The 26,792-nt window shown below is 38.5% G+C and overlaps 1 protein-coding gene across 1 annotated transcript in view; it reads right to left on the bottom strand.

Moving 5' to 3' along the window:
• Ptprc (protein tyrosine phosphatase receptor type C) overlaps positions 1-20,437 on the bottom strand; it is a 60,243-nt gene extending 39,806 nt beyond the window's left edge. The window contains exons 1-9 of the mRNA XM_038348993.1: positions 20,099-20,437; positions 18,037-18,165; positions 15,246-15,386; positions 14,474-14,545; positions 13,164-13,187; positions 11,098-11,310; positions 9,739-9,876; positions 8,690-8,824; positions 5,181-5,303 (exon numbers count right to left, since the gene is read on the bottom strand). Of these exons, the coding sequence (XP_038204921.1) occupies positions 5,181-5,303; positions 8,690-8,824; positions 9,739-9,876; positions 11,098-11,310; positions 13,164-13,187; positions 14,474-14,545; positions 15,246-15,386; positions 18,037-18,067 (877 nt within the window). The 5' untranslated portion in view covers positions 18,068-18,165; positions 20,099-20,437. The remainder of the gene's footprint in view (positions 1-5,180; positions 5,304-8,689; positions 8,825-9,738; positions 9,877-11,097; positions 11,311-13,163; positions 13,188-14,473; positions 14,546-15,245; positions 15,387-18,036; positions 18,166-20,098) is intronic.
• Positions 20,438-26,792: the final 6,355 nt, after the last annotated feature.

The following is a 26,792-nucleotide window of genomic DNA, read 5'->3' as shown; positions in this document are numbered from 1 at the left end:
TTGGTGAGGAGTCAGAGCACTTAAGGTAGACTTGACCTGGAAACCTCCTCCCTGATGATTAGCTTTCATTGTACCAGAAGATGACATGCAAGCCACTGAGGGGGGAAAACAATCAATCGCTGTGACATATATGAATCACAACAATGACCAACACACCAGGGCATCCCTGAGGGTGCAACAGCGGTTCTCATATCTTGGCAGTATGCAATTGCTGTCTAATTGGACTTAACACCCACTTAACAGGAGAAAAATTATCCTGGGGCTGTAAACATAGTCAGCTACATGTGGTTAGAAATGGGTCATAGAATCTAGAGGAACACTATCACTGGTGCTTCCCTAAACCAGCATTCTGCCTAAATGAATTCTAAATATGTATTGTTATACTAAGGTAAGTGTAGCTTTTATCCATCATCGAAGAAACGTATTTTTGTCCAGAAAGAGCCCATTACAAAAAGCCACAACTTGCCAAATAGCACTGTGGAGTGCTCAGCTCCAGTTAATGCATCAACAACACATCTCCTGCACCTTAGGCTCAGGGGATATCAAAGAAGAGGAGGAGCAAAAAGACTGTAAAAGCCAGAGGACCAAGAAGTCTGCTGTGTAATTGTGACCTCTAGCTAGGACAGGAAACCTACACTGATGAGTTTTCAACACCATAGCTACCTGATGAGACCTGAACAATCTGACAACAGTCGACATCCAGACCCAGATGGGGGAAACTTCACAGGACCCCACCGTAAACGAAGAGCTACAAGGTATTAACAACTGTTGAGATCAGGATAACCCATCTTCCCTAGGATGATCCTTTAGATTGGTTATTTGATAGCAAGTGACCAGCAGGCAACCTGAATGGGCTCAGGGGGCTGTATTTTTATGTTTCTTCACTTATGTGTATATGTAGCAACAATTAAATAAGAGGATAGTATGAAATTTTTTAGAGAGAGGACCAGGAGAAGTAGAAAAGGGAAGAAAGAGAGGGAAATGAGGGAAATGTTCTCTCTGCTTTAATTATATATACATATAAATATATATATGAAAAAGCAGTACAAACAATATTGAAATTTCATTGAATAAATTCAATTATTCTGACAATCTCAAAGCATCCAACATTATGACTACATATCATTAATGCATATTCAATTAACTTAGACACATTTGTGGAGATTTTTCTCTTCTGGCACAACATGGGCTCCAGTGAACACTACAAAATATCAGTTGTTTTCATCACAGTTTTTCTGATACTTAACTCTGACCTTAGAGCATCAGTGGGACCTATTGCTACCGCCTTTCAGAAGCGAAGCCCTCAGATCACCAATAACGAGGCTTACTGTTTCACATTATTTTAAGGCTGTAGGAATTCATGGGGCCATGAGAATGAGGGAAGACTTGATTATGATAGCTGAAATCTGAACTTTGCAAGGAAAGATAGGTTAAACTGAAATGATTGAAAGAGGAAAAACTAGATATCTGGGGGCGTGGAAGAGTCTAATCTCTGGACTGTGCATGCTCTACAAGCATGCTGCTGTTGAGTTGCACTGCCACAAAACATTAGAAATGAAAAAAGGGATGTTTTAAGCTTATGTACAAACATGACTAGCATAGCAGATTTTGGCTATATAGATGACGAGAAGTCAAGACTTAGGTATACCATAGGGCATAGCTTAAAGAGCTAGTACATGTTAAATGGGAAATCATTGACACATGTTGACATTTTAAGTAGAAAAAAATATAGCAAAGAAATTATAAGCAGCATGTTATCAGACAGAAGTTACAACGATAACAATAACACCAAAAAGTGATCAAAGACTCTGTACATGTGACAGTCACTGTTTATGTGATGGATGAGTTCATTTTATTCTCACCATAGTTACAAAGTTTGTATTTACTACATCATTGGATTTTATAGAAAAATGAACCTTAAGAAATTAAGCTACTTGTCCATGACCACAGGTAAGGAAAATGAAGGCAGAGTGGAGCTTAGACACCGAAGAATGGAATTTAAGCTCCTGCATTTACCATTTCACCTGCCCTCTGGAGAAAAGCAGGAAATAAATGCCTACAGTAGGGTCAAGCCTGAATTTCATTTTGAAAACATACTTCTCTGGTGTCTTTGGGCTTGCAGGAGCAGTATCAAGAAAGACTCAACACAAATGGGTCACTAAATTTCTAAAGTGGACTATCACCATGGAAGTCCTAATGGTAAGGGACAGAGGTAGTTTCTATAATGGTATCTATTTCTCAGAACTCCCCCAAAGCCTAGGTATAGTGGGGTTACTTTTTAGATTGGGTCTGCTTTATACATAGTGGGAATCCTCTCTAGAAAGGCTGCACAAATGAAGGGATAGATGACACCCTCTGATCCAGGCCTTTTGCTATGTTTTTATAGGGTGTCTGTTTTTTAGGATAATGTCTTCATCGCTGGGATAATCTCCAGGGGTTAAGGGTGCTGATCTCCAGCTCAGCTTGGCTTTTATTTAGTGAGCTAAATTCATGAGCTTGAATATGCAAACTCACAAGCATTCTGCATCAAAACAAAGCTTCATAATGTAAGTCAATGAAGCTTGTATTTTACCTAATGCAACAAAAGTGAAATTGTTCATCTTAGTTTTGAAGAATAAATCTGAAGATTTTTTTTCCTGAATATTTTTTCAAAGAGGTAACTTAGTGTTTAGACAGAATGTTTGGGACGTTTGCTTCAAATTACTAAGGATTTCTAGCTTTGGTTGAAAGACTCTGTCATGGTTAATCTTGATTGACAACTTCATTGGATTAAGAGAGGCCTTAAAATTGGTAAGTCGCACCTGTATGTCTGTGAGGTGTTGTGAGACAGGATTGACACATGGCTCTGAGAAATGAGTGAGACAGATCTGCCCTGGATATGGATAGCGCTGTCCCAGAAGATGGGAGCCTGAATGAATGTGGAGTAAGGCATGAAGGGCAGACTCTTCTGGAGTGGGTATGGCTTTTTCTGTTGTCACACACCTTTTTAAGATCTGAACACAGCTTGCAGTAGTGACCCTGCAGGGGGCTTTTAGGCCTTCGCTTTTGGACTATGATGCCTCTTTTCAGAGGATCCAAACCTTTGGACTGAACAACTACTGCTTTTCCTGTCTCTGCAGCTGGCCGCTGGACACTGAGGGACAAGTCAGTCTCAGACTGTGTTAGCTAATCTAATAATTGTTATTCATATCCTCTTGATTCCCTTCCAGTAAAGAACCCTCACTAACACATTCCACAATACTTTACATGAACACTCTTGGTTCCTTTATGGACCCAAATACTTTCAGGTCTCAGAGGAACAAACTGTGTGAAGCAGAAGAATATCACTGGGCAGTGGTGGTACATGCCTTTAATCCCAGCACTCAGGAGGTAGAGGCAGGCAGAGATCTCCGTTTGGGGCCAGCCTGGTCTATAAAAACTAGTTCCAGGACAGGCTCCAAAGCTACAGAAAAACTCTGTTTTGAAAAACAAAAAACAAACAAACAAACAAAAAACCGAAAATTAAATTAATTTTTTCTCTTAAAAAGCAATAGTAGTGCCCACCATCAAAATCATGTGTGCTATTTTTGGAAACACCTAGAAAGATAGAGATTTTTTTCACCAGTGTTTTATATTTATTTTATACAGACTAACACAAGGAATGAAGTGATAATTTCTAGACTTGATCTCTAAAGGTATCTTCATGGATGGCATTATTTCAAACAATGTAGACCTGGGTGTCTCAAGGGAATTATTTAAAATATACTATCCAAGAGACACTGCAATGTCAAAAGAGACAAATAAATGTCATATTTAAAGTACATACACAATGATCACTAACATCATCATAGTTTCAAAATATTTTTAATAGCTCTTAAAAAACAATCTTTTAAAGGCACAAAGTTGAAAATGTGTTTTCCTTAATGACTGGGGGGTCTTCTGTGACTGGGGGGGTCTTCCTGTGACTGAGGGGTCTTCCTGTAATTGGGGGGGTCTTCCTGTCACGTGGTGCCATTAAGTTGAAGGCACAAACTTGAAGCTCCTCAAGATAAAACATATGGTGTATATGGCAAAAACATGAAGGTCAAGAAGGTCAGGAAGCTCGCCCAAAGTTGCTGAAAAGTCATCTAAAATTGTGTTAATCTGACTTTCATCATACAAACAGCTCTCTTGAGATATTAGACCATTATCAAAAATACTTGAAGTAGAACATTTAAAAAAAATCACCAGATATCCCAAGGGAAATAAATAAATGTTCTAGACACTTGGTCTTCTCCAGGAGATAACTGTTCATTTAAGCAGACAGATCTAAAGTTAGTCACGCCACATTTTGGGGACCCCATCAATTTCTGAAGTAGACTAATTAAGGACTATAAGTGACCCAAGTTCCCACTTTCAGCGGCTAAACGGGATGGTGATTATTTGTTTTCACACAATATTGTGTGTCTGCATTTGTCTGTGTGTTTATCTAGGGGCTTCAGTGGGGAGTTCAAAATAGTACACACCAATTACATAGAATTTGCAGGATTTATTGTATATTATTTTTAAGAAATTTTTTCTTCTCTGGGTTCTCAAATAACAAGATTAAAGTTAAGAAAGATTAAGAAAAATGAGCAAGTGTTAGAAATATTCTTGATTTTTGCTACATCTGAGGCAGGAAAGTCATTTGATGGAGGAGGGTCATCTGTCTATGTGTTACTTTCATTGGTTAATAAAGAAACTGCCTTGGCCCTTTAATAGGACAGAAAATTAGGTAAGCAGAGTAGACAGAACAGAATTGTGGGAGAAAGAAAGCAGAGTCAGGCAGATGCCTCAGGCAGATGCCATAACTCTCCTCTCCAAGATGGACACAGGTTAAGATCTTTGCCGGTAAGCCACTACCTCGTGGTGCTACACACATTAATAGAAATTAGTTAATCAAGATGTGAGAGTTAGCCAGTAAGAGGCTAGAGCTAATGGGCTAAGCAGTGTTTAAAAAAATATAGTTTCCATGTAATTATTTTGGGTAAAGCTAGCCGGGTGGCAGGAAGAAGCCCAGCGCTCCTCCTTCTACAGTCATTTGTGAATAACAGTTCTGAAACAAAGACACAGAAATCTCACCATCCAGATAAAAGCCCTGCAGCCCCTAGGCTAAAACCATAGTCCCCGCATTTAAAAATTCTTGATTTTCCTTTGTTGGAATTGCATTTTTACAAAATTACCTGAACTGGTCTTATTGGAACACAAGACATATCCATGGGGTAAAGTTGAGGGGCGAGCCCAGGTAACTAATGTTTTGTTCTCAGATACATTCCCACACATAACCTTCCTGGGTTTCTCTGGAGCTGTTAAAAGAAAGCAAAAAAAAAGTTACAATGAAAAAATAAGACACTGAAAAAATAGTATTTACATAACAAGATGGAATCACTGACCACCATCTTTTGACTGACTGTGAATTAATAAAATCTCATTGAAGTAGTGTGGGGGAATGGTCTGTATTCTGCCAATTATATTTTAAATAAATGTGAATTGGCCAGTAGCCAGGCAGGAAGTATAGGCGGGACAACCGGACAGGAAGTAGAGGCTGGTCAATGAGAACAGAAGAATTCTGGGAATGAGGAAGTTCATTCCTCTGCAGTCCTGATCCATCCACAGAAGAAGCAAGATATGATTGCCTCGCTGAAAAAGGTACCGAGTCATGTGGCTAACACAGATAAGAATAATGGGCTAATATAAGTTATAAGAGTTAATAAGAAGCCTGAGCTAATGGCCCAATCAGTTTATAGTTAATATAGACCTCTGTAATTTTCTTTGGGACTTAACAATTGTAACAACTGGGCAGAACAAGGATGGGTCAGGACAGAAACCTCAGACAACAGTGAAGTCTTTAGATTTCTACTGTATTCTTTTGATAAGGTTTCTTTCATAGAGTCTATTTTGTTCTAATACAGCAGTAGGAAATCTAGTATCCCACTGATTTGAAGAATACCTGAGAATATTCTCTTCTCACAGATGTTACTGTTAAGATATTTTAGTATTTTAAGACATTGTTGAGTGAAATCATTCAAACAAAATTAATGATACTTGCTTAAGGTGTAGCTTGATGAATTATGAATGTATGCATCCATGTGCTACTATCATAATGCAGAACCTTTCTATTGTCTTTCTGTGTCACTTAACAGTCAAAATGAGCCCTCTTGAGATACCACATATTCTATTTACTTTTTTTTCTATTTACTTTTTACTGCCATAGACTGAATGTAACTTTGTTTTTATTATACATAAATAGAATTAAACAGTAATATTTTCACAAATTATATTGGTTTTAATATAGCACTTGGATTTTTTAGCATTTCATAAATATGCCTTTTTAGTCATCAGTAAGGCTATGGCTTGGATGTTGAATGTCACAACATGTCTTGGTAGGATGTTGGAGAGGTAAGACCTAGTGCAAAATCTTTGGGCCATTAGAAGCACACCCTCAAATGGAATCAAGGGTCCCCATCCTTCTCTTTTTTTCTTTATTGATATAAGAGATGAGTAGTTCCCTTCAGGATACATCCCTACCATTCATTGCCATCTGGTGTCCCTGTGAGAGACCCAGTGCCACAGAGTCATCCAGCCTTGGTCTAAAATTTCCAAACTCAGGATCTAAATGAATATTTTAACTTTATGTGGTTACCGTCTCACTAGAGCAAGGAAAGATAAGCAATACTCTTCATTAACTTATGCCATAATTTCTCTATTTGTAAACACTTGGTGGCTATTTGAGCTCTTTCCAAGATTGGATACACATGCACACATCCACTTTCCCTTGCAGATATAGTCTTTCTTCCTATGTTGGGTGAATTGCTATATTCTCATCAATAGTATTGCCAGTCTTTTGTTAGTTGATGTATATACAATCTCTATCTTGTTTTGACTTTAATTTTCCAGATGGCTACTGAGGTTGAGCAGTTTTCCATGGACTCAGTCACCATTTGTGTATCTTTTGCTAAACACACAGTCAATATGCTTCCCTGTATTTCAATTGGAATATTTGGTGTCTTGTTTTGTAACTGAAAGGTTTTTATATATATTTTGGGAAATTGTCCATCTCAAATATAAATAAATCATGGCTACTTTCCCACAGTATACAATTTATATGCTATTTCCTCTAATCACTTCAAAGAGATGGAGTATTATTCAACTATGAAGTCAAATTTACAGATCATTTTATGATTTTTGCTTTTTTTCTAAGAAAATACAAATAGTATCTCACATGGTTTTATTAGGTACTTCATAACTTTAGCTTTTAGAGCAATGGTACATTTGTATGTGTTGAGATCCAATGACTGATGGCCATTTGATATACTTGTTCTATAGGGATACTAAACCAGTTAACTGACATGACTTGTATTTTATTAAATATAAACATTTTTTCAAAGATTCCCCATTATGTTACACTAATTTTAAAAAGTTTGGTTTATGTTAGTTTATTTACTTATTTGTATAACTTTGTCCATGTTCGTGTCCGTGTGTGTGTGTGTTCATGTGCATACCTTCTATCATATGCATCCTGTGAACAAACTCAGTTCTTCAGGCTTGGCAGCAACCACCTTTACCCACTGAATAATCTGCCTGACCTCACTCTAAGTTTTTAATACCCAACATGATACTAAACCTGTCTGGCTACTCTGCAGCTTTCTTTGCTCTTGGTATAGTTAATGCTAGTTTGGAAAAATAGGAGACTTGGATTTGGACATCCCCTTTGGCCTCAACTACGAAACAAATTAGAGTCATGTTAGTATAAGACCAGGTAATCATAATGCATTTTGTTATTGTTCTGGCTGTTTTCAACAACAGGATTGCATGCATCTCAAGCAAGCCTTCCCACACTGTGCAGGTCTTGCTCTTCAACCTGTCATCATCCTACCTCAACCTCCCAAGCAGCTAAGCTGGGATATCTACCATAATACCTAGCTTTCTGCTTCTCTCTCTCTCTTTCTCTGCCACCTCCCTCTCTCCTACCTTCCCTCCCTCCCTTTCTCCCCTTTCTTTCTCCCTTTCCTGCTGCTTCTCTTCTCCTTTTCCTCTACTGATATTTACAAATATTTTTTCTAGAAATGTCTCTACTGTTTGTGAGCAATGATACCTTTTGTCTTCATCATAGTTGATTATTCATTAATCACCACAAAAATTAATATTTACCAGCAAATTTTACATTTAATTGGGATTTTTCTCTTCTCTCTTTCAAAATGCTGTTAACTTCAGAACCGCTTTCCATTTGTTAAGTTTTATCTTGTTATTAATTATAATGCAAAAATTTGGTAGCCACAGTTCCTATCTTATATTTAGCACTTAGATTTGTCTGAATTATACTGGTCAATTTGTTTACTTCACTCTTCTGTCAGAAGCAGGACATGACTGGGGGAGATGCATAAGAACACAGACTGAAGGGTGTTCTAAAAGGGAGGGCAAAGGAAATGAAGAAAGTAGGAATGATCCATGTCAGTCATCTCAACCATTTCCAGCAGTCTTGCAACATATACAATTAGAACAAAGGAAAAAGAACAACTTTAGGCATGTAGAATTTATTTTTAAATTCACCTTAAAATTCGTTTAACATTTTTCTTCTCTGATATGATTTCTGTAACTCTATACCATTATTTTCTGTGATTCCCCAAATAATGTAAGCCCAAAGAAGAAACAGAAATTCTGTTTATCATATAACTGTAAATAAGGTACTCACTCCCCAAATCGGTCTCCACACTTTTATTTTCTTGGAAAAGTGTCACATTGTTATAGAGGACTTCCGCAGCACATGTGTAAGATGTTTGGGGTTGAAGATCTGTTAACTCAATTTTTTGAGAATAAATTTGAGAACCTGCAAGAAATAAGTATTGCACGTGAGTATATGCAATGACACATAGTGTATGAACTTCTTTTCTGACACCATTTTTTTAAAGACGTACTGTTGGTGTCTTTAAAGCCTCTGCAAATGGTGGAATAATAAGCCCAACATCTTGCAAATAGCACTCTACACTCAGCTTTGTTGAGAAATCGGGATGCCACCTCACTTAGCCTTTGCTTAAGAAGTTTTACATTTTTAAAATTGATAGCTCATAATATACTTGTTCCTGCTTTGGACACAATGCTTGAAGCATAGCCTAGAAACTTCTCGTTGGCATGATGATGACAATCAGGGCCATATATTCCTTTTCTGCCCCTTCTGCCTTTGTATGTGTGCACAGAGGGTTACCTGCATCTCTCTGCCTTGCCAAGTGTGTCCTAACAAGTGTCTTGATGCCAAGATGGAACAGAGTCCATCTTACTGAATTCAAATATTTCTAAAAAGAAACTGTACTTCATTAGGAACCCAAATTACTTCCTGGAAGTACTTGTTTTCCTTGTTAACTCCATATTCTTGAACTTGCAAATGATTTTCACTGATGAGAGTCAAAGAACCATATAATACCATATAATACCATGCTTCCTTTCTACAAAATATGGACATCATCATTCTTTTATAATTTCCTCATCTTATCATCCTTTCAATGATGTCTGGCATATAGCAGTAATCAAGAAATTCAATTAATTTTCAATTTTTTTCAATAGTTACCATTCATGGTTGTTGGTTTTTTTTTCCATTTTGTGAATTTGTTTGAGTGACAGATACTGGACTTGTTATATTCTAATTTACCACAGACCACTGAGGGTCAGGGGAGGAGGACAAGTGTATTTATAGATAGAACATTTAAACCATGCCTGATGATAGAATTTCTCTACTCGGTACCCTACCTTTAGTATCATTACAGTGAAATTTGTATGCAATATTTGTGATGTCACAGTCAGAGTTCTCTGTTTTCCACTCCAAGCAAATTGTAGTATCAGCTTTTATTTGTTCTGTGCAGTCATGCAGGGTAAACCTCTCAAGTCCTGTCAAGAAAACAGAAGTGTCCTTAGGTTAGACCTCTGGTGTGAAGGGTAGTACCTCACGACTATAGACTCTGAAATCACACCCATGTAGTCCAGCTTTGAAAGCATGAGGTTGCATTGGGAGAAGCCTAATAACTCCCTGGGCTTGGTGCTCCTTGATTATTTAGTTCACAATCCTAATTTTTAATTTTTCTTTGTTTCAGTTGACACATAATTCTACAAATTTGCATACTATATGGTGTTTGGATATATCTATACAATACATACTTCCCAATTACAGACTGTCTATCACCTCAGACATTTGCCATTCACTAGGGAAGACAGCATATTTTTTCATACCACATATTTTAATAGAAAGGTGTGCTGTTTTTCAATAGAATCCACACTGCCTTTATAAATAAAACTCAAGGAAAAAATAGATAAAATAGCCGATTTTTCCATTTGAAAATTTTTTTTGAGGTTTTGATACTTGTTTGTTGGTCTATTTTGAGTTTTTGGAGATACAGTCTCATTTTATAGCTCAGGCTAGCTTAGAATACACTATACTAGCCCAGGATGACTTTGAACACAGAAACTGACCTTCCACATACTGGAATTACAACTTTGGTATTAACATAACTAGAACTCTCCTTTTGCTTTTTTTCAAAAATATTAGATGTTAAAGTTTGTTCTTTTCCCTGATATATGTAAGAAACTTCTGGCAAGGGGAGTGGAGAGGGACAAAAAGAACATTTTGAATTTAAAAAGAAAACCCAGAAATCTCAAGTTTAATTATTTCACAAAATAGGCCAATTATAATTTAAAGCAACCCCTTTTTGTTGTTTGTGTGTGTGCTTGTTTTTGTTTGTTTGTTTGTTTGTTTTGTTTTGAGAAAGGGTTTCTCTATATAACCCTGGAACTTGCTCTGTAGACTAAACTGGCCAGGAACTCAGATCCACCTGCCTCTGCCTCCCTAGTGCTGGGATTAAAGGTGTGCTCCACCGCTGACTAGCTAGGAACCTTTTTGTTAAGGAAACCAGACAGGCAGGTGATGGTTCTAAAGAGTAAGTGTGTAATTCTTCATGCTCTCCAGGGTTCTCAGCAATGAACTCATTCTTATTAATGCTGACTTGCTTTCTCTTGGCTCTTTTCTCTAACCACATTAGCCCCCAGGCACACCATAACACACACATGAAATCACACTGTTGTTCTAAATACAGATAGAAAGAAATTGACATTCACCTGGCGGTACATCTAATTCTATAATTTTAGCTGGAGTACATGAGCCATCAGATACAGGGACACTTTTCTTTGAGCATTCTTGTAGATATTTAAGCTCTTTACAATCCACAGTTTTACATAGATTTTGGGGGGGATTGTCATATTCTAGCTTTGCATCAAAAGACTTATTACTGTTATAGTTGTAATGAACATTAATGTTCCCAAATTCTTCATCTGGAAAAAAAAAAGAAAATTAGTATTATCACTATTCAGAATAAATGAGAATACATTGGATAAAAATGCCTTAACATACTCTTTTGTGTAGAGAAAGATCTGCAAAAGAGTGAATTTATTAAGTATGCAATAAACAGAAGTAAAAGAAATATTGCCAAACATCAGATAAAAGCAACATAAGACACCAAAATATCACCAAATCAAGATATAGATTTTGACACAATATCCTCAGAAATGTGTAAAATATAAGGAAACTATCACGTGCCCCATGTCATTATTACATAATTCCTTTTTCTGATGAAGGTCCCAGTTTATGCTGAGATGACTGTTGGATGGACATCTGTCTTGCCTAGTAAACTGTAAAGTCCATCAGAACAAAAACTAGTCTATTTTAATCTTCATCATCAGTTCATGTCCATCCTTATATATCTGTCTGTTATTAGCAAGAATTCAATAATTACTTGTTGAATTAACTGACAGACAAGTTTATCTGGTTATGAACTCATATGCAAAAAAAATCTTTCTGATTTATAACTACTCTTGTTTTTAAAAATGTCTTTTTAAATCATTTAGTTCTCCCATCATGAATTATTCAGACAACAAAAGTTCTCACTCATTGCATTACATATATTATATTATTATGCATAATAATAAATTCTTCATAAAACCTTTGGCTAGTGTCAACGATTTCTATTTTGCCTGGTAAAAATTTCTTTTAAACAGCTGTTAATTTCCATACATATTTTAAATTTTTTTCTGTGTATATGTGTGTTTGTATGTATGTGTACATGTATGAGTGTTCATCTGTGCATGTATATGAAGGAGTGAGCATACACATGGGTGCATTAGCATGGAGACTAGAGATTGACATCAGGCACCTTCCTCTATTTCTTTTGATTTAATTTTATGGGTCTTTCTCTGATGGAGCAAGAGTATTAGGCCAGCAGACCCAAGCATCTTCTTACCTCCACCCCAGCAATAGGATGGCAGGCACCTGCTACCAAGCTCACCTTTTAACATGGGTATTGGGGATCAGAGCTCACCTCCCAATTGTTGTGTGGCAAGCACTTTACCCTCATCTTTGTAGCCCCTATTTACTTGTTTTTATTTTACAAAACTATGTGCCCTTTGTCTTAAACACTAGGAGTACAAAGACAAATCAAATAAAATTGGTTTTTAGAAAGGCAAAGTATTAAACCGAGATGGACACAGACTGAAACAAGAGTTAAGCAAAGACATAAAAATAAGATGAGATAGGATAGAAGACAGAGAGAGAGAGAGAGAGAGAGAGAGAGAGAGAGAGAGAGAGAGAGAGAGAGGAGATCTATTCAGATTAGAGACAGGAAGAACTCCAGATGACTTGGATTGATTTTTCAAGTATGAGCAAGGTGTCAGAAAACAAATGAAGGAACCGAAATGGAGAGATATGGAAGGACTCCAGAGGCAGAAGACAAGCAGGGACTATACAGTCAGGAGTAAAGATACGCACAACTCCATATGACTCAAGACAAGAGTATGAGTGAGGAGATGGTCATGCGGAGGGAGAGGAAAGGGACTTGAACTTCAGACATCATGATAAGGAAGCAAACCATGGAGGTTGACCTTGACTCTGAGTGAATGGGGGCATAACTGCAGTGCTGAGTTTCAAGCAGATATGGAAGGGTAACATTGGCCATGAAGAAGAACTTGGCTTCCAACACAAGGTGAGGAAGAACATGAAAAGTAGTGACTCACTATATAGAGTTGAGCATGAGAAATAGAAATAGTGCACTAAGTTTGAAAGCTTGGAAGAGAGAAATGATTGAAATAATGTTCCCAAGTGACAGAGGCTGTCTTTGGGTCAACAAACTTACCACAAGATTTGGGTCTAGTAGTAGCTGTAATAAAGATGAAAAAAAAAAGACAAATCATTGACATGTTATTTTAGAATGTGTCTGCTGTTGTTCATCTTTGAGAATCTGCTTCATAGACTTTATGTAAACTGGAAAGTCTACCTGCTTAGGCTTAACACATAATGCAATTTGCTTAATATCTTATTTTCACCTCAGACATGCAAAAATTATAAACTAATGAGATAATTGTAAATCATCTTAATTAACATATACAATAAATATAACTGTGACTGTCATAATATGTAGACTTTTGGGTACAGATCCGATGCCAACATGGGGACAGGACCAAATCTAAAAATTGCCCAAATATTTTAAGTCTTTATTCACTTCGTTGTTCTCAAACTGCATTGCCATAGTTATAGCCCTTATAAAGCAATGCTCTGTTTTTGTTTTTCCTTTAAATTAGATGATGTTAATAAAGACTGCTTTGCTCCCAGGTTTAACCTCTATATGCTTCCCACACCCAAGATTCAGGGTAGCTAAATGATCTCACAGAAATGACCTTGTATTAACCCTTATATTAATAATATATGCATTTAACTCAGAGATTCTCAACCTTCCTAATGCTATGATCCTTAATACTGTTCTTCATGTTGTAGTGACTCCAACCATAAAATTATTTTTGTTGCTACTTCATAACTGTAATTTTGCTACTGTTATGAATCATAATGTAAATATCTAATATTTCTGATGGTCTTAGGCGGCTCTTGTAAAAGTGTCCTTTAACCTCCAGGATGAGAACCACTGATTTAACTGAAAAAGTGGGAGTCTGAGTCTTTAGAAGCAAAAGGATTTCTGCTAATCTTCTCAAAGTTGGAAGAATCTGGGGATCATGGTGGGCTTGCCATCACTGGCTTCATGATCCTAGACAATGTCATTGCCACAGATCTTCCAGGAGGTGTCTAACCTTCATCTTTATGCTCCTCAGTAACTGACTGAAAATGGCATCAGTCCCCTACCTCCTCTCAATGGAAAGGGTAGAGGCTTTGATAAAATTACTCATCCTACACTATAAATACTCCCCAAAGAAATTAAGTTCTAACAGACTTGGCTATTGCTTATGTGGGTTCTCATAAATGCCATAACTCTTGGCAGTGACGCGATAGTTTAGTGGTTTCAGCTACGAATGTGCTGCCCCAGTGTCTAGATTCTGCTCCATGACCAGAATTCCACAGAGAAGGCAGCCTGAAGTAGAGAAAACCAGAAAGCCTGTGAGGACATGCCCAACAGTGGCAGAGGGGTGCCTGCATGACTGGAGGTAAGGTTGTCACCTATTGTTCTGCTTGTAGGGACATTGCTTGCAAGGTCCAGAGTGGATGGTGCAGTGGCTGTAAGGCTGGCACCTGCAAGGGAATGGACAAGAGGATGAAAGTTAATGAGTTCATTATCTTGAAGCTTGAGGAAAAGTCCTTTCATGAAGATAGTTTGCTGAATGATTCTTTCCTCATTTGAATTGATACTTTCCAAAACAGCAAAGGGAGTCAAAAATTGATATATGAATTGGTGTTCAGGAAACACACATTTCAAGTAATTGTTAATATTTTATTACAACTTAAAGAGCAAGTTATTCACTCCTTAGTATAATTCTTACCTGAAAAACAATTTTCCCATTTTCCTCAAACAAGTATTTTTTATTGAATTACAGCTTTCCTTATTTTAGATACTAATTAGACTAATTAGACCTGTTGAATGTATAGTCTTCAAATCAATTTTATGAAATGAGTTTCTTAGGGCCACTTTCATGAAAAGGAAAGTGAGTTACTTGTCCCAGATGATGTAGAAAACTGAGGCAGTTGTATGTGATTCCAGAGCTATAGGCCATTAATGTATATTATCCACATCTTTGTCATGAACGTTACAATAATAATAATAAAATGGCACTTATCCCCCAAAAGCTTCCTCACAAGTTTCTCTTGTCTAATTTCTTATCGAGATGATTTTTTAAAGATTGGAAATCTGAAAATAGTATCGGGAGTAAAATAAGAGCTACATTCGAGTTTGGAGCCTCCGTAGCCTAAAACATATACCAGGTAATGGTCAGACCTGAGGAGAAATCTGTGGTGCTGATGTTGGAGGTGTGTGCAGGTGAGGCAGCAGAGCTGTTGAATGCAAGGGAGTGGGTGACTGTAGCATGGGCTGTATCTGCAGGAGAGGTCCCCAGTGCAGCCGTCGCTTCTGGCACACCTGTAATCAGAAGGGTCATCAACACTGTCACTCCGTCATGCCACATCCTGACATAGATATGATTGCAGAACTAAGACAGAGGAATGAGCTATCTGGTATACCTACTGCAGTATAGCAGTATAAGGTATAACCAAACCCTAACTATAACCCTAACCCATCACATAGTCCTAATTCCATAGACTGTGCTGTCCATATGAGAACTTGCCAAAAGATGAACTCAGAGACAGACACATAGAAACCTGTACAGCTTGGGTATCCGTTGACAGGAAACAAACAAAAATAAACAGTTTAGGCTTTGGGAAATATCTTAGTTATCCCAAGGAGGTCCAACCTCCCGGTCAAATGTTGCCTTACTTGGTATTAAAAATATATCAGAGAGAAGGAAAGGATGATGTCATAGAGATGAGAAGGCCATACAGAGTCTGAATATAAAAGGGTTGCCTCCATAAGATTGTGTAGGAGGTAGCATGCCTAGCACCTGCTTAGAGTCTCAGGTGGCTGTGCCACTCTGGGGAGGGAAGCCGTGTGTACAGGTGCTCAGTGCTAATTTCCCTGAATTTGAGCTAAATGGTCTCCTGCCTGCACAGCAGTCGAGCCCCAGGCTTTGTATCCTTATTGGCTTCCAGTCACAACATTTCCTAAGCAGGCTCCCATGCCAGGAAGATATCAAATTGGTTTTATATCAACACACTGCCCATTATGCTGCTATAATACCCTTATTTCCCGATTTTTGGTGGAGCGCCAAGTGATGTAGCTAAAATAATTGCAAGTCCTGCTTAGAATTTCAGTGTCAGGCTTCAGAGCATTTCATGCCTGTTACATGTTTCCCCCAAAATATCGCAGTCAGAGCTCAGGACTGGGCAATCCACGTGTGGCCGTTAATTACCCATCCAATGACTAGCACTGTGCTAGCTGCCATGGAGAAAGCAAAAGAAAATGTGAGCTAGCTCCTACTGGGGTTCTTGCAGGATGACTTCACTGTCAAGGTCTCCAGGTTTAGCGATCAGAACTTGGCCTCACATGTGAGGTAAGGGTGTGCGGGTTTCAGTGCATGGTGCTCTGTTTCATCAGTGGCCTGTGACTGTGATCTAAACCGCTCTGCTGAAAATGTGCCAAACATCTTCCATTTGCAGATGGATTGAATCTGTAAGGTATCACACACGTGGTTTGGGAGATGGGAATAAGTTTCCTTGCCAATTGAGTTTGTTCTTGGCCTACTCTTCAAGCACCTCTGAACTCTTCCAGCTGTCAGCAAAGCATGGAGTGGAATGAACAGGGAGCGTCTACCTACTAGTTCCAGAAATAATGGAAGGCTTGGATCCACAGTAAAAGGGGAGCAGTAAGGGTTGTGCGTGCAGCACTTTTATGTTTCATTGAGACACAAACTGCACACCTGAGGAATCCCCAAAGTAGGATTGGTTCTGCTTACTAGACTTCCACCTTCTCTACTGCTTCTCCCTCTTTCTAGACCCTTCTCCCTGGTGACCACCTCTTGTGCCTCTGATGTCAAGAGACCCCACTCTACTGTCTTCAGAATCCCTTTCTTCTGTTTTCATTTGAAAACTACATTTTTCTTATTAAGTAGGCAATCCCTCGCCCCTGCTTAAGAATGGCATTTACCATTATAATTACATTGATTGCACAGAGTAGACCTTCTAATTAGTGAAATTAGCCAATGTGCCACGAAGAGGTATTTGCTCACGGCAGAACAGGATGGTGTGTGTGGCTAGCAGCCCTCAGAGTGGGCTTCTGTTCATGGCTTCTTCCCTTCCCTCTATCTAAGTCTTTGCATTTGCTGAAAAGCACCAGCCCCAATTTGCTCTACTGGAGCGACGGGATCAGATGAAGCCACTCTGTGCATTGTTTGAAGTGTGTGCACTTCCTGTGCCGGTGTTTTAGGCCAAGGGAACAATATTAGTGTTCCAAAATAACAATTACTGTGTGTGGACTTGACCTCGATGCTTTATTTCATTCTGAAGCAAGACTTTTTCCTGCCAGCCAGCAGGTCTCTGCTACATGTCTAACTCACGGCCAAGCCCCCAGGCCACTGAATGTATATGTGTGATATTATGGAATTATGACCTGAGAAAGGACATACTTCTCTTGGTCCCATATAAAAGAACACCATGAGGTTATTGAGACTCTGGTTTGGGAGAAGATAGGAAAGAATATGTTGCGTTGTTTTAAGAACAGATAAGAAAAAGGAATCCTGAAGTCTGCATGGGAGATATGAGCATCTCCTTCCCCTTTTCTCACTCCCTAAATGACAGACAGTGACATTGTGGTAATTAGTTTTCAGTCCACCTTATAGATAAGAAATCTTTCATTCCTGATAGATGTTTGTTGGCTCAAGGTATTAAGAATTCACATATTTTAGTCTTTAGTAGTAGAGAATGAAGTCTTCACAAACTGTAACTACAGGTGCAGAAACAAGGAGCATTGCCATAGCCTCTGTCCCTGAGTGGTATTTCATCTCTGTCAGAATAACCTTTGCCATCTGGTTTTGCAGCCTCAGGATAACCATAGCATCTAATTCCTCAAGTGGCAAGTGTTCCACATTGAACAGGTGGCCATGGCTCCTCGCACCATTCTTGAGAGGAGGCGACTGTGCATACTCTTTATATCTGTGCATGTCTAAAGGGCACCAAACCTGGTGAGTCAGGCCTGCCCGAAGTAGGCATGAGTGTGGTAAGGTCAGCCTGGTTGCTGAGTGTCTGGGTGTCAGTTCCTCCGGCAGAGGGCGTCTGCAGGTGAGGCGGTGGCGGCGTGGATGAATGACCTGAGGTTAGAAAGTGAGATGGTTAAGTCAATCTCTGGTGCTCCTGGCCATTTAAAAGCTCTGAGAAAACCACCCGGAGCAAAGTTGCCACAGTGTGAGGTGACCCAATTTATTAATCTCTTAATGCTTCCTGGGCAGAAAAGTGTCTCCAGAGTTCTTGGTTACAAATTCCTCCCCATGAAGATGCACATGGCCAGCTTAGTTTATTGACTCCCCAATCCCTGAAAGGTCACTCGATTCACCAACAGCTCTACAGACCGATTCTGGGGGAAGTCTGACTTTACAGACAGAATACTAGGAAACTTCAAAATTCTAAAACATACTAAATTACTGTTTACAGAATCACGAAGGAGGAGAAGGATAATGCTCAAACACGTATGACAGCTGAAACATATTTGAAAAGATGCTTATCACTGTGAAATATTGCAGAAATGTAAAATCAACAGGAAGCATTTAAATTGCCCTACTAGCAGTTTTAACAAGCTGATAATATCCAGCATTGGAAAAATTGTGGAGATAGTCAGGTATGCATGCTGAGATATACATGAATTTAATTACATCTGAAAACTACTGATCGATCCTAAATATAAATTATACAACTTTCTTCAGCACACCATTGAAATATCACTAGATAGCAATTCCATTCTAGAAAATAAAACATGCTCTTTTGTTTGGAAGAATATAAAAATTTCCAAACAAATCTCACCATCAAATTGTACTAAGAAATATTTGATATTACTCATCCTTAATCCCAGTTCATCTCCCTGCCCCACCCCCTGAAACCTTTTCCTGAGATGGTCAATCTGAAACCCTGTGATTTTAATGTACTGAAAGTATACCGTGTGCATGAAAGAGAGATGCTGCATATGTGTGTATGAAATGAGACTGGAAATGCGAACGTGTGTGTCACCACATGTTCTACGCAACTCCAGTGGCCTTTGCCCTTACACTTACGTGGGCACCGAACCATCTGTTCTGAGGTGCACACCGGTTCTAAGAGACCGCTCGGCTGGTGGCAAAGATAAAGATGAGTTACGAAGTCCTGCGTTTGCTAACAGAGTTGCTCACTGAAGTAACTGCTTCCTTACTAGCAGGCGTGCTCAGCATCGTTCTCGAGACACTGAACTGTCTGTGTCGGTGCTGCATATGCCTGCCACCTTTTCAGACCAGGATAACCGGTTCTGGTAGGCAGTAGACTCGCTCACTGTCTTAGAAAGCATGTTCTGATGGGATTCCAGAAACGTGTGCACAGCTTCCTGGTAGCAGACAATGACATGACTGGCTGCCAAGTCTCAACTCCCATTCCTGATGTTCACCATAAACATAGCTGCAGCACCTTAAATCCCACGACTAGATTTCCCAATTCTGTTTTCCTTCTCTTTTAAGAATTGAAATAATGCTAAGATCGCTGGAAAAATTCCACAGCCCCAAACTGAATCCTCTGAGTTGATTGTTAAAAACAGTTGCCCGTCTTCAGTATTTCTGATCATGCGAGCTTAGACTGGAACTAAGAAATGGGAATATCCCGCTTCAAAGCAACTGCAGGGAAGTCCAGGAGCGGCAAAGCAGAACTGTCACCCGCCCAGTGCAGCAGGAGGCTACGGTCAGTCCCTGGGCAGCTGTGGACATGCAAGGACAACAGAGAGCCTTCCCTTAGCCCCTTTCCATCTAAAGCGTCATGGCTGAGCTCTTTCCACTCAGCAGCCTTCACAAATGCCTGCTATCTCTTGCACCTTACTTACCTGACGAAAACCAAATGCCTAGAAACTGTATGCATAGCTTAAATTTTAAAAATTTGATCACCTTAGAAAGTTTTTAAAGGGCAAATTCATCCCCAGTATCATTTTGGTTAGGGATGTCTGTGTGACAACCTTTCATAAGAAGAAGATCAACATTATCCAAGTTTCTGGGGAGACCTGGGTTGAATGGTCACCTGGAAAATAGGTGGTCTCTGAGGAGCCATTCTCTCTTTCAGAGATGCTTGAGGGTGTGAGGTCAGTGGTGTGAGCAGGTAAGGGGCTCCTGTGAGTCAGAGGAAGGGTCGTCTCTGATGTGTTCGGTCCTGCTACATTAATGGGTGATGAAAGAGAACAAACATGTGAATCATGGCCCCAAATATCCACTCATATGCATGTACTAACATACATGTAACATATGCATATAATGTCCCAACCCCACACACAGACATCAGGCTTACACACACACACACACACAGACATACACACACACATACATACAAACACACACAATGACATACACACACATACACACTGGCATACATGCACACATACTTACACATACATACTACATAAAAATATACACATAGAGAAATATATATACATCACACAGTTATCTATACTCGGGTATACACACATATGCACATATACACACATATCCATACCCATACAAATATACACACACATTTATCACCATATGTCTATAGATTTTAATAATGCACACACATTATAGATACAAATTATATAGGAAGAGTTAAAAATAAAATTGAGGACTCAAAAGGAACTCCTCTTAGCTCACTTCTCATTTAATTGTTGCGTAGCTACCAAAATCAACTTGATTCAGAAGAATATAACCTAGTGAGTAAGATGTCTAACGGAAATCTGAAAATACTTACAAATGATAAGCAACAGTGGAAAAGGATAAAACCAGAAATTAATCATTAGGAGAGTTAGGGTTCAGAGTGGGAAAAATATGAAAAGTCTAGGTGAATCAGGTGGACTGGTCATGCCCGCAGCCCCATCTTTCAAAAGTCTGAGGCAAGGGATTGCAAGTTCTAGGTCAATTTGAAATACATAAGGAGTTCCTGTCTACAAACAAAATTTTATGTATGTGCTGATTCAATAAATAAATAAATGAAACAAATGGACAAGGAGAGTTATGTGGGTAAAACCTGGAAAACAAAATTCACAAACAGAAGTGTGAATGACCTGCTTTTATGAAAATATCCAGATGTGTTGGAATTTGTAATGAGACACATGGTACTGAAATGCAGTTGTTCTCACTCACTGTTTTACAGGAGTGACGGGGCAGGAGGGAGTGGAAGACAAACGTGTGCAGTGGATGTGGGTACAGACGGCAAGTGCTGTCTGCAGGGGAATTAGCACATTGGAGTAAATCTAACATTTCTTTGCTTTCCTTTCTTTTTGTGAAACAACTAAATACATCAAACTTAGTTTTTAAAGATATGTTCTCTTTGGGATTGTACGGATGCAAGTATTCCATGGTTAACATGTATTAAATTCTTTGAATAGTAAAATGTGCATTTTTGAATATACAGTTTATCAAAACTGGGTGTATTTGAACTAGAGGTAAGCCACACGTCTCGTCTTCAGGGTCATGATTCTGACCTAATTGTCGTTCAGCCACTATGTACTGAATAAAAAGAAGAAAGGACTAGATAAAAAGAAGAAAAGTGCAAAGCAGAAGGGAGATTCGGAAAGGTGTTCAGAGAAGTTTCCTCGTGTAGAAACATTGATGTCTTTGCACACACTGAAGTTCAAGTTTCACAAGGAGAACTCATAACTGTAAATTAGCCGATTCCATATTGTCCTCGAATTCTCACTGTGAACACTGTACATTTTGCATCTATCATCTTCCTATTGCTAATAACTGGGGTAGGCAGAGGCGCCATGCTCCTTTGCATTATGGTTCATAATTCTGTCTTACTTATTCACCCAGTCTGCTTATGATGCTGGTTAGTGCAGAAATAATGAAACCCCCAGAAGGGTAAGGAGTAGACTGCCATCCGCTCACACCCAGCCCTCTTCTGCAACAATATCTCATCTATGTGGCTGAGAGTAACTTGGTATGTTGTAAAGGAAAATGCCGTATTTTATTTACGAAGTTGGCAAGAACCAACCAGAACCTGATATACAGGAAGTGCTTTATGAAATCTCTCTGCCGTACAATGAAACTATAAATTCTATTATTAAACATTGGAAATTAAAAAAAAAAGGCTTCTCTGTTTAACTCAGGAGTAGGATTAGTTAGTATTAGTATAGTGTTTCAGTATTCTGGAAAACTTACATTGAATGACAAATAATCCCAAGAATAATCCAATTTTAGACTGTGCTACATGTGCTCCAATTGAAATGTGGAGCAAATTAAGTTGAAATCCCTAACTTTAAATTGCTCGCGCAGTTGTATTTTGTGGTTTCACTTACCCCCTTAAGACACACTGTCAACCCCATGGTTAGTCAAGGAGCAAGCATTTACAGCAATGACAACATGTAAGGGGGTCAGTTTCTCTTGAGCCACCTGCAGGTCAATTCCTCTATAATTTGGCATTAATGAATTTTAATGTGCTGGCAACATCATCATTATTTAAATTTGCTTTTCTCAAAACTCAGAATCTTTTAGAAAAAAATAACTTAATTATAGTAGGAAATTTTGTAAACAATTAGTACAAAATATCTTAATATCAAACAGATTTTCAAGCATAATTGGGAGAATGGCAAATGACTCTTGAAAACATATTATAAAATTAATTTTTAACTATAAGAGAAGATTAATTAAATTCTAAATGTAAGTAAATTCTAGAACCAACTAATTTATAAAATACATTAGTCTTTAAGTATTTGTGAAATTGTATTTAGACTTCCCTCTACTTCCCTAACTCAGTTCTTTTTTATTGAAAATAAATTTTTATACCATATATTCTGATCACAGTTTTTATTCATATTCAAAACTTAACTCATGTTGATTCATACAGCTTTTGAATTTATTTACCATGTTGAATTTTATGGGGGCTAGGAACTTGCTGTCACTTTTGTCAATTTTAAATAAAGTTAAAGTTTTATTAAGCACAGTAAATGTAAAAGTATATTCAAATATTTAGTAAACTTTCTATCAGAAAGGCTTGTAAGAACGTGTGAAAGTCAGGAACTATACAGTACTATTAACTTTCTTCTTCAAACTTACTGCTTTGCCAAATAAATAAATAAATAAATATATCTATATTAAGTACATGATTGTTATAACAAAAATAAAAGTTAAACATTAATTCTTACCAGTAGTGGTTAAAGTCTTATCTTGCCCTGAAAAATATAAAATTAAACAAAATTTTAGAAGGTTTCAGATTTAAAGCAAACGTAATTTTTATATATCATAGATGCATATTTATTTTCAGCATATTTTATCTTAATGAAATTAAGTTCCCATTTTTTTTTCTGAGAGTTTAGCTCTTCTGAAGACAGCTACATGCTGACCTAATGTATTTAATGTGTGGCCCTAAAGGAATAAGAACATGGGTGTTTTCTCACAGTTGGGAGTCAGTCAGTGAGGTGATGTCTTTAAGGGGGGGAGGGGTTAAAGGGAAACATTTGAACGTTGAGTCACATTCATAAGACAGAAAGTGAACACGAGGCAAAGCTAAGATAGAGGCAGAAAAATGCAAAGACTACACCAGGTACAAAAGAGAATGGCGATGTCCTATATAAGAATGTGACACTGGGGGAATGTGGGAGACAGAGCTCCCGTGACACACTCAGGGAGAAGCCGCAAGGACTTTCCATGTCTTTGGAAGACAGAAGGCAGGCTGAAGCAAAGGAGAAGGTCACATGGGTGTTTCTACACATTTCTGAGCTGCTGAAGAGGGACTGTGGACATTTTCGTTGAACTGAAAAGGAAAGAAAATTCAAGTGAGAGAGGAGAGTTAGATACGCTGATGATTTGATGTGAAATCCTCCAGACGCATCTGCTTGGAGAGTTCAGGGCTTGTGCTTCACTGAGGCACACGGATGGATGGACGCTGTAGCTCTGGATGGGAAGCAGATCCCCAAACAAAAGTCCAGGACAGAACCCGGGGATAAAGGGAACAACAAGGAGCAGGCCAGCAGAGATGACGACGCACTCTCCAGAAGAGGAAAGATGCCCACAGTGATGGTTCGGGAGAGGTTTCACCGAAATAATGAGGAAATGACATGCATCAGATGGGTCTGTCACGCGTTTCCACACGTGGCACAGGGAAGCTATGTGGGTGTGAGGGGAGCCGGGTCTGGTCCCCTGTGAAATGAGACGTTTCGTTACCCTTTCTCCCAAGAGATGAGCAGAAACAGGAGGAAGCTATTTTCTCGGGGAGAGAAAGCAATGCTGGGAAAGCAAGCGGTCTTCAGGAGGAAAAAGAGAAATGTCCAGTAATAAAGACCGCTGCCTGTCAAAAGGTTTTCCTTTTTTAAACAGAATAAATCTGGGGAATTCTTCTCCCCTCAGAAGTACCATCGGAGATGCGTTCTTGTTTTACATGTACATGTGTCTAGGTGTTTATACATCTGCATGTCCAGATAAGTAAACTGAAATGTGAAACTGCATAGATTTCTTTGTCTTCTATTTTCCTCTTTATCATCCATATACTTAAGTACTATCATCGCTTATCAGTGGGCATTTCTTTTGTGCATGAGGTGATTTCACCATTATGCTAATGATCATAGAGTATATTTCCATGATTAAAAATGGCTATAATGTCACGGGGTGACAGAATTAAGGACCAACCACGACTGAGACACTGCTATGTGGCTTATGACTGTATCGTTTTGAAAACACGTTATTTGAAAAACTGTCCCATTTCTTGTCTAGGCAGTTTGTTCTTTTCTATTCTATCTAATTTTATTTTCCTGTTAAAAGCATCTCTGTCCTCTGATCTATTCTAACTTCCTTCCAAGTTAATTTCTTAGAATTATGTTGGTTGGCAAAAGAGATAAAGGGAAGAAATAAGTATTAATATATCCATAATTAATAGACTACATTTTAAATAAGATGAAAAATAACATGGTCATTGGGAAGAATATAGCATTTCTAAAAGTTTAAAATATTCAAATTAGCTTGACTATATGAAACCATAACAAACAGTATCCTGTCCTTCTCTTTAAACTTTGCAATGTCTAGAAATTGTTTGATACACTTCTCAATATCAGTATTTGGTTCACTCAAGTTTAGGAAGTAATTATAGTTTTTTTGGTTTGTTGTTAGAAGCGAGAGTCAACCATGATAAAGGCATGATCCTCACCTTGAAAGGCCAAGAATGCAAAATACAATTTATCCAGTAGTCTGAAAACACATTGAAAATAATATATGCAACCTATTTAGAGCAATAATTGATAGTTGGCAAGAACTGTACCATTCTAATGAAGAAGAAAGGAGTGAGAAGCTACTGTGGTGGGGTATGTGTTATCTGCTATGTAATCACTGGCAGAGAAATCCTTGGATGACTTTGAACATGGAGTAAACATGAAGGAGAAGGAAAGCCCACGTAGTGACAGTTTCCAGGCATGAGCTCAAGAGTAGACATTGCAGGCCCTGACAAGGTGTTGAATGTTTGCCTAAGGATGACAGAAACCACAGGATCAATGGAGATGGAGAAGAAAACAAATAACAACTCTACTTACAGGGAAAAGAGGAATGTTAGAGTAGGTTCGATTACTTCATCACTCATTTTGAAAAACCATTCTGCTTCATGGGACTAGCTTTTTAGCTTGGTGACAACAAAATGTGCAACACAAAAACGAAGTATATGATGAAAGACTGTAACCTTACAGCTTATCACATGTCCAGAAGAAAAAGCTAATAATGGATGCAAGGTGTGAAGGCACACGTGTACATACAGCAGAGTAATGTATGCATGCGTGCACAGGGACAAATGTGTTTGGGGGGAGCCAGTAGTCAATGCCAGGTGCCCTCTTCAGTCATGTTCCACCTTAGTTTTGGAGACAGGGTCTCCCACTGAACCCAGTATTCATGGACTCAGCTCCCCCAAGGAGTCAGATCTCTCTGCCATTCCAACGCTGGGCTCAAAGGTGAATGTCACTGTACCCAGCTTGTTAGCTGTTTAACGTGGCTACGGGACATCCAAACTCATGTCTTTATGCTTGCAGGGCAAGCACATTCATGACTGACTCATCTCCCCAGCCCCTGTGCCTGTAATGTTAACAAAGGCCTTTAAGAACCAGAGTGTACTGTCTAGAAATACTTCCTTTTTTTCAGTTGATGTTTATTGAGTTCTACATTTTTCTCTGCTTCCCTCCCTGCTTCCTCTCTCTCCTTCAACCCTCTCCCAAGGTCCCCATGCTCCCAATTTACTCAGGAGATGTTGTCTTTTTCTACTTCCCATGTAGATTAGACCTGTGTAAGTCTCTCTTAGAGTCCTCATTGTTGTCTAAGTTCTTTGGGATTGTGATCAAATGGCAACTATTCCTTGTGCCACCTTCATAGGAATTCTCTCAAAAACTGAATTTAATTCAACTAAATCTTCTATAACATTATTTTAATGAAAAATCGGTAACAGACACAAACAGCCCAAAGCGTCACACTAAGCACTTGAACTGGGAACTGCATTCTGAGCTTGTTATAGGTTAACATCTACGTATCTGATCTAACTAAGGTTCAATATTTAATGTCTTCGAAATCCTTTCATCTTTAGTGTGATAAAATTTAATATCCATAGAAAACATATATTTAAAGATAGATCATATTTTCATCTCTTCTCTATAATGTGTACTGTCTCCATAAAGACGTCTCAAGTCGCTAGCATCTTTTCTTTTACACTCACTTACTGCAATACAACGTTGAACTTCTTCATTCTGAAACCTTAGTAAAATACTACCAGTTACCTTTTA

Source organism: Arvicola amphibius, chromosome 12 (assembly GCF_903992535.2).
Source record: "Arvicola amphibius chromosome 12, mArvAmp1.2, whole genome shotgun sequence".
NCBI lineage: Eukaryota > Metazoa > Chordata > Mammalia > Rodentia > Cricetidae > Arvicola > Arvicola amphibius.
Note: the sequence above shows the minus strand (reverse complement) of the source record. Positions and strands in the feature narration are given on the sequence as shown.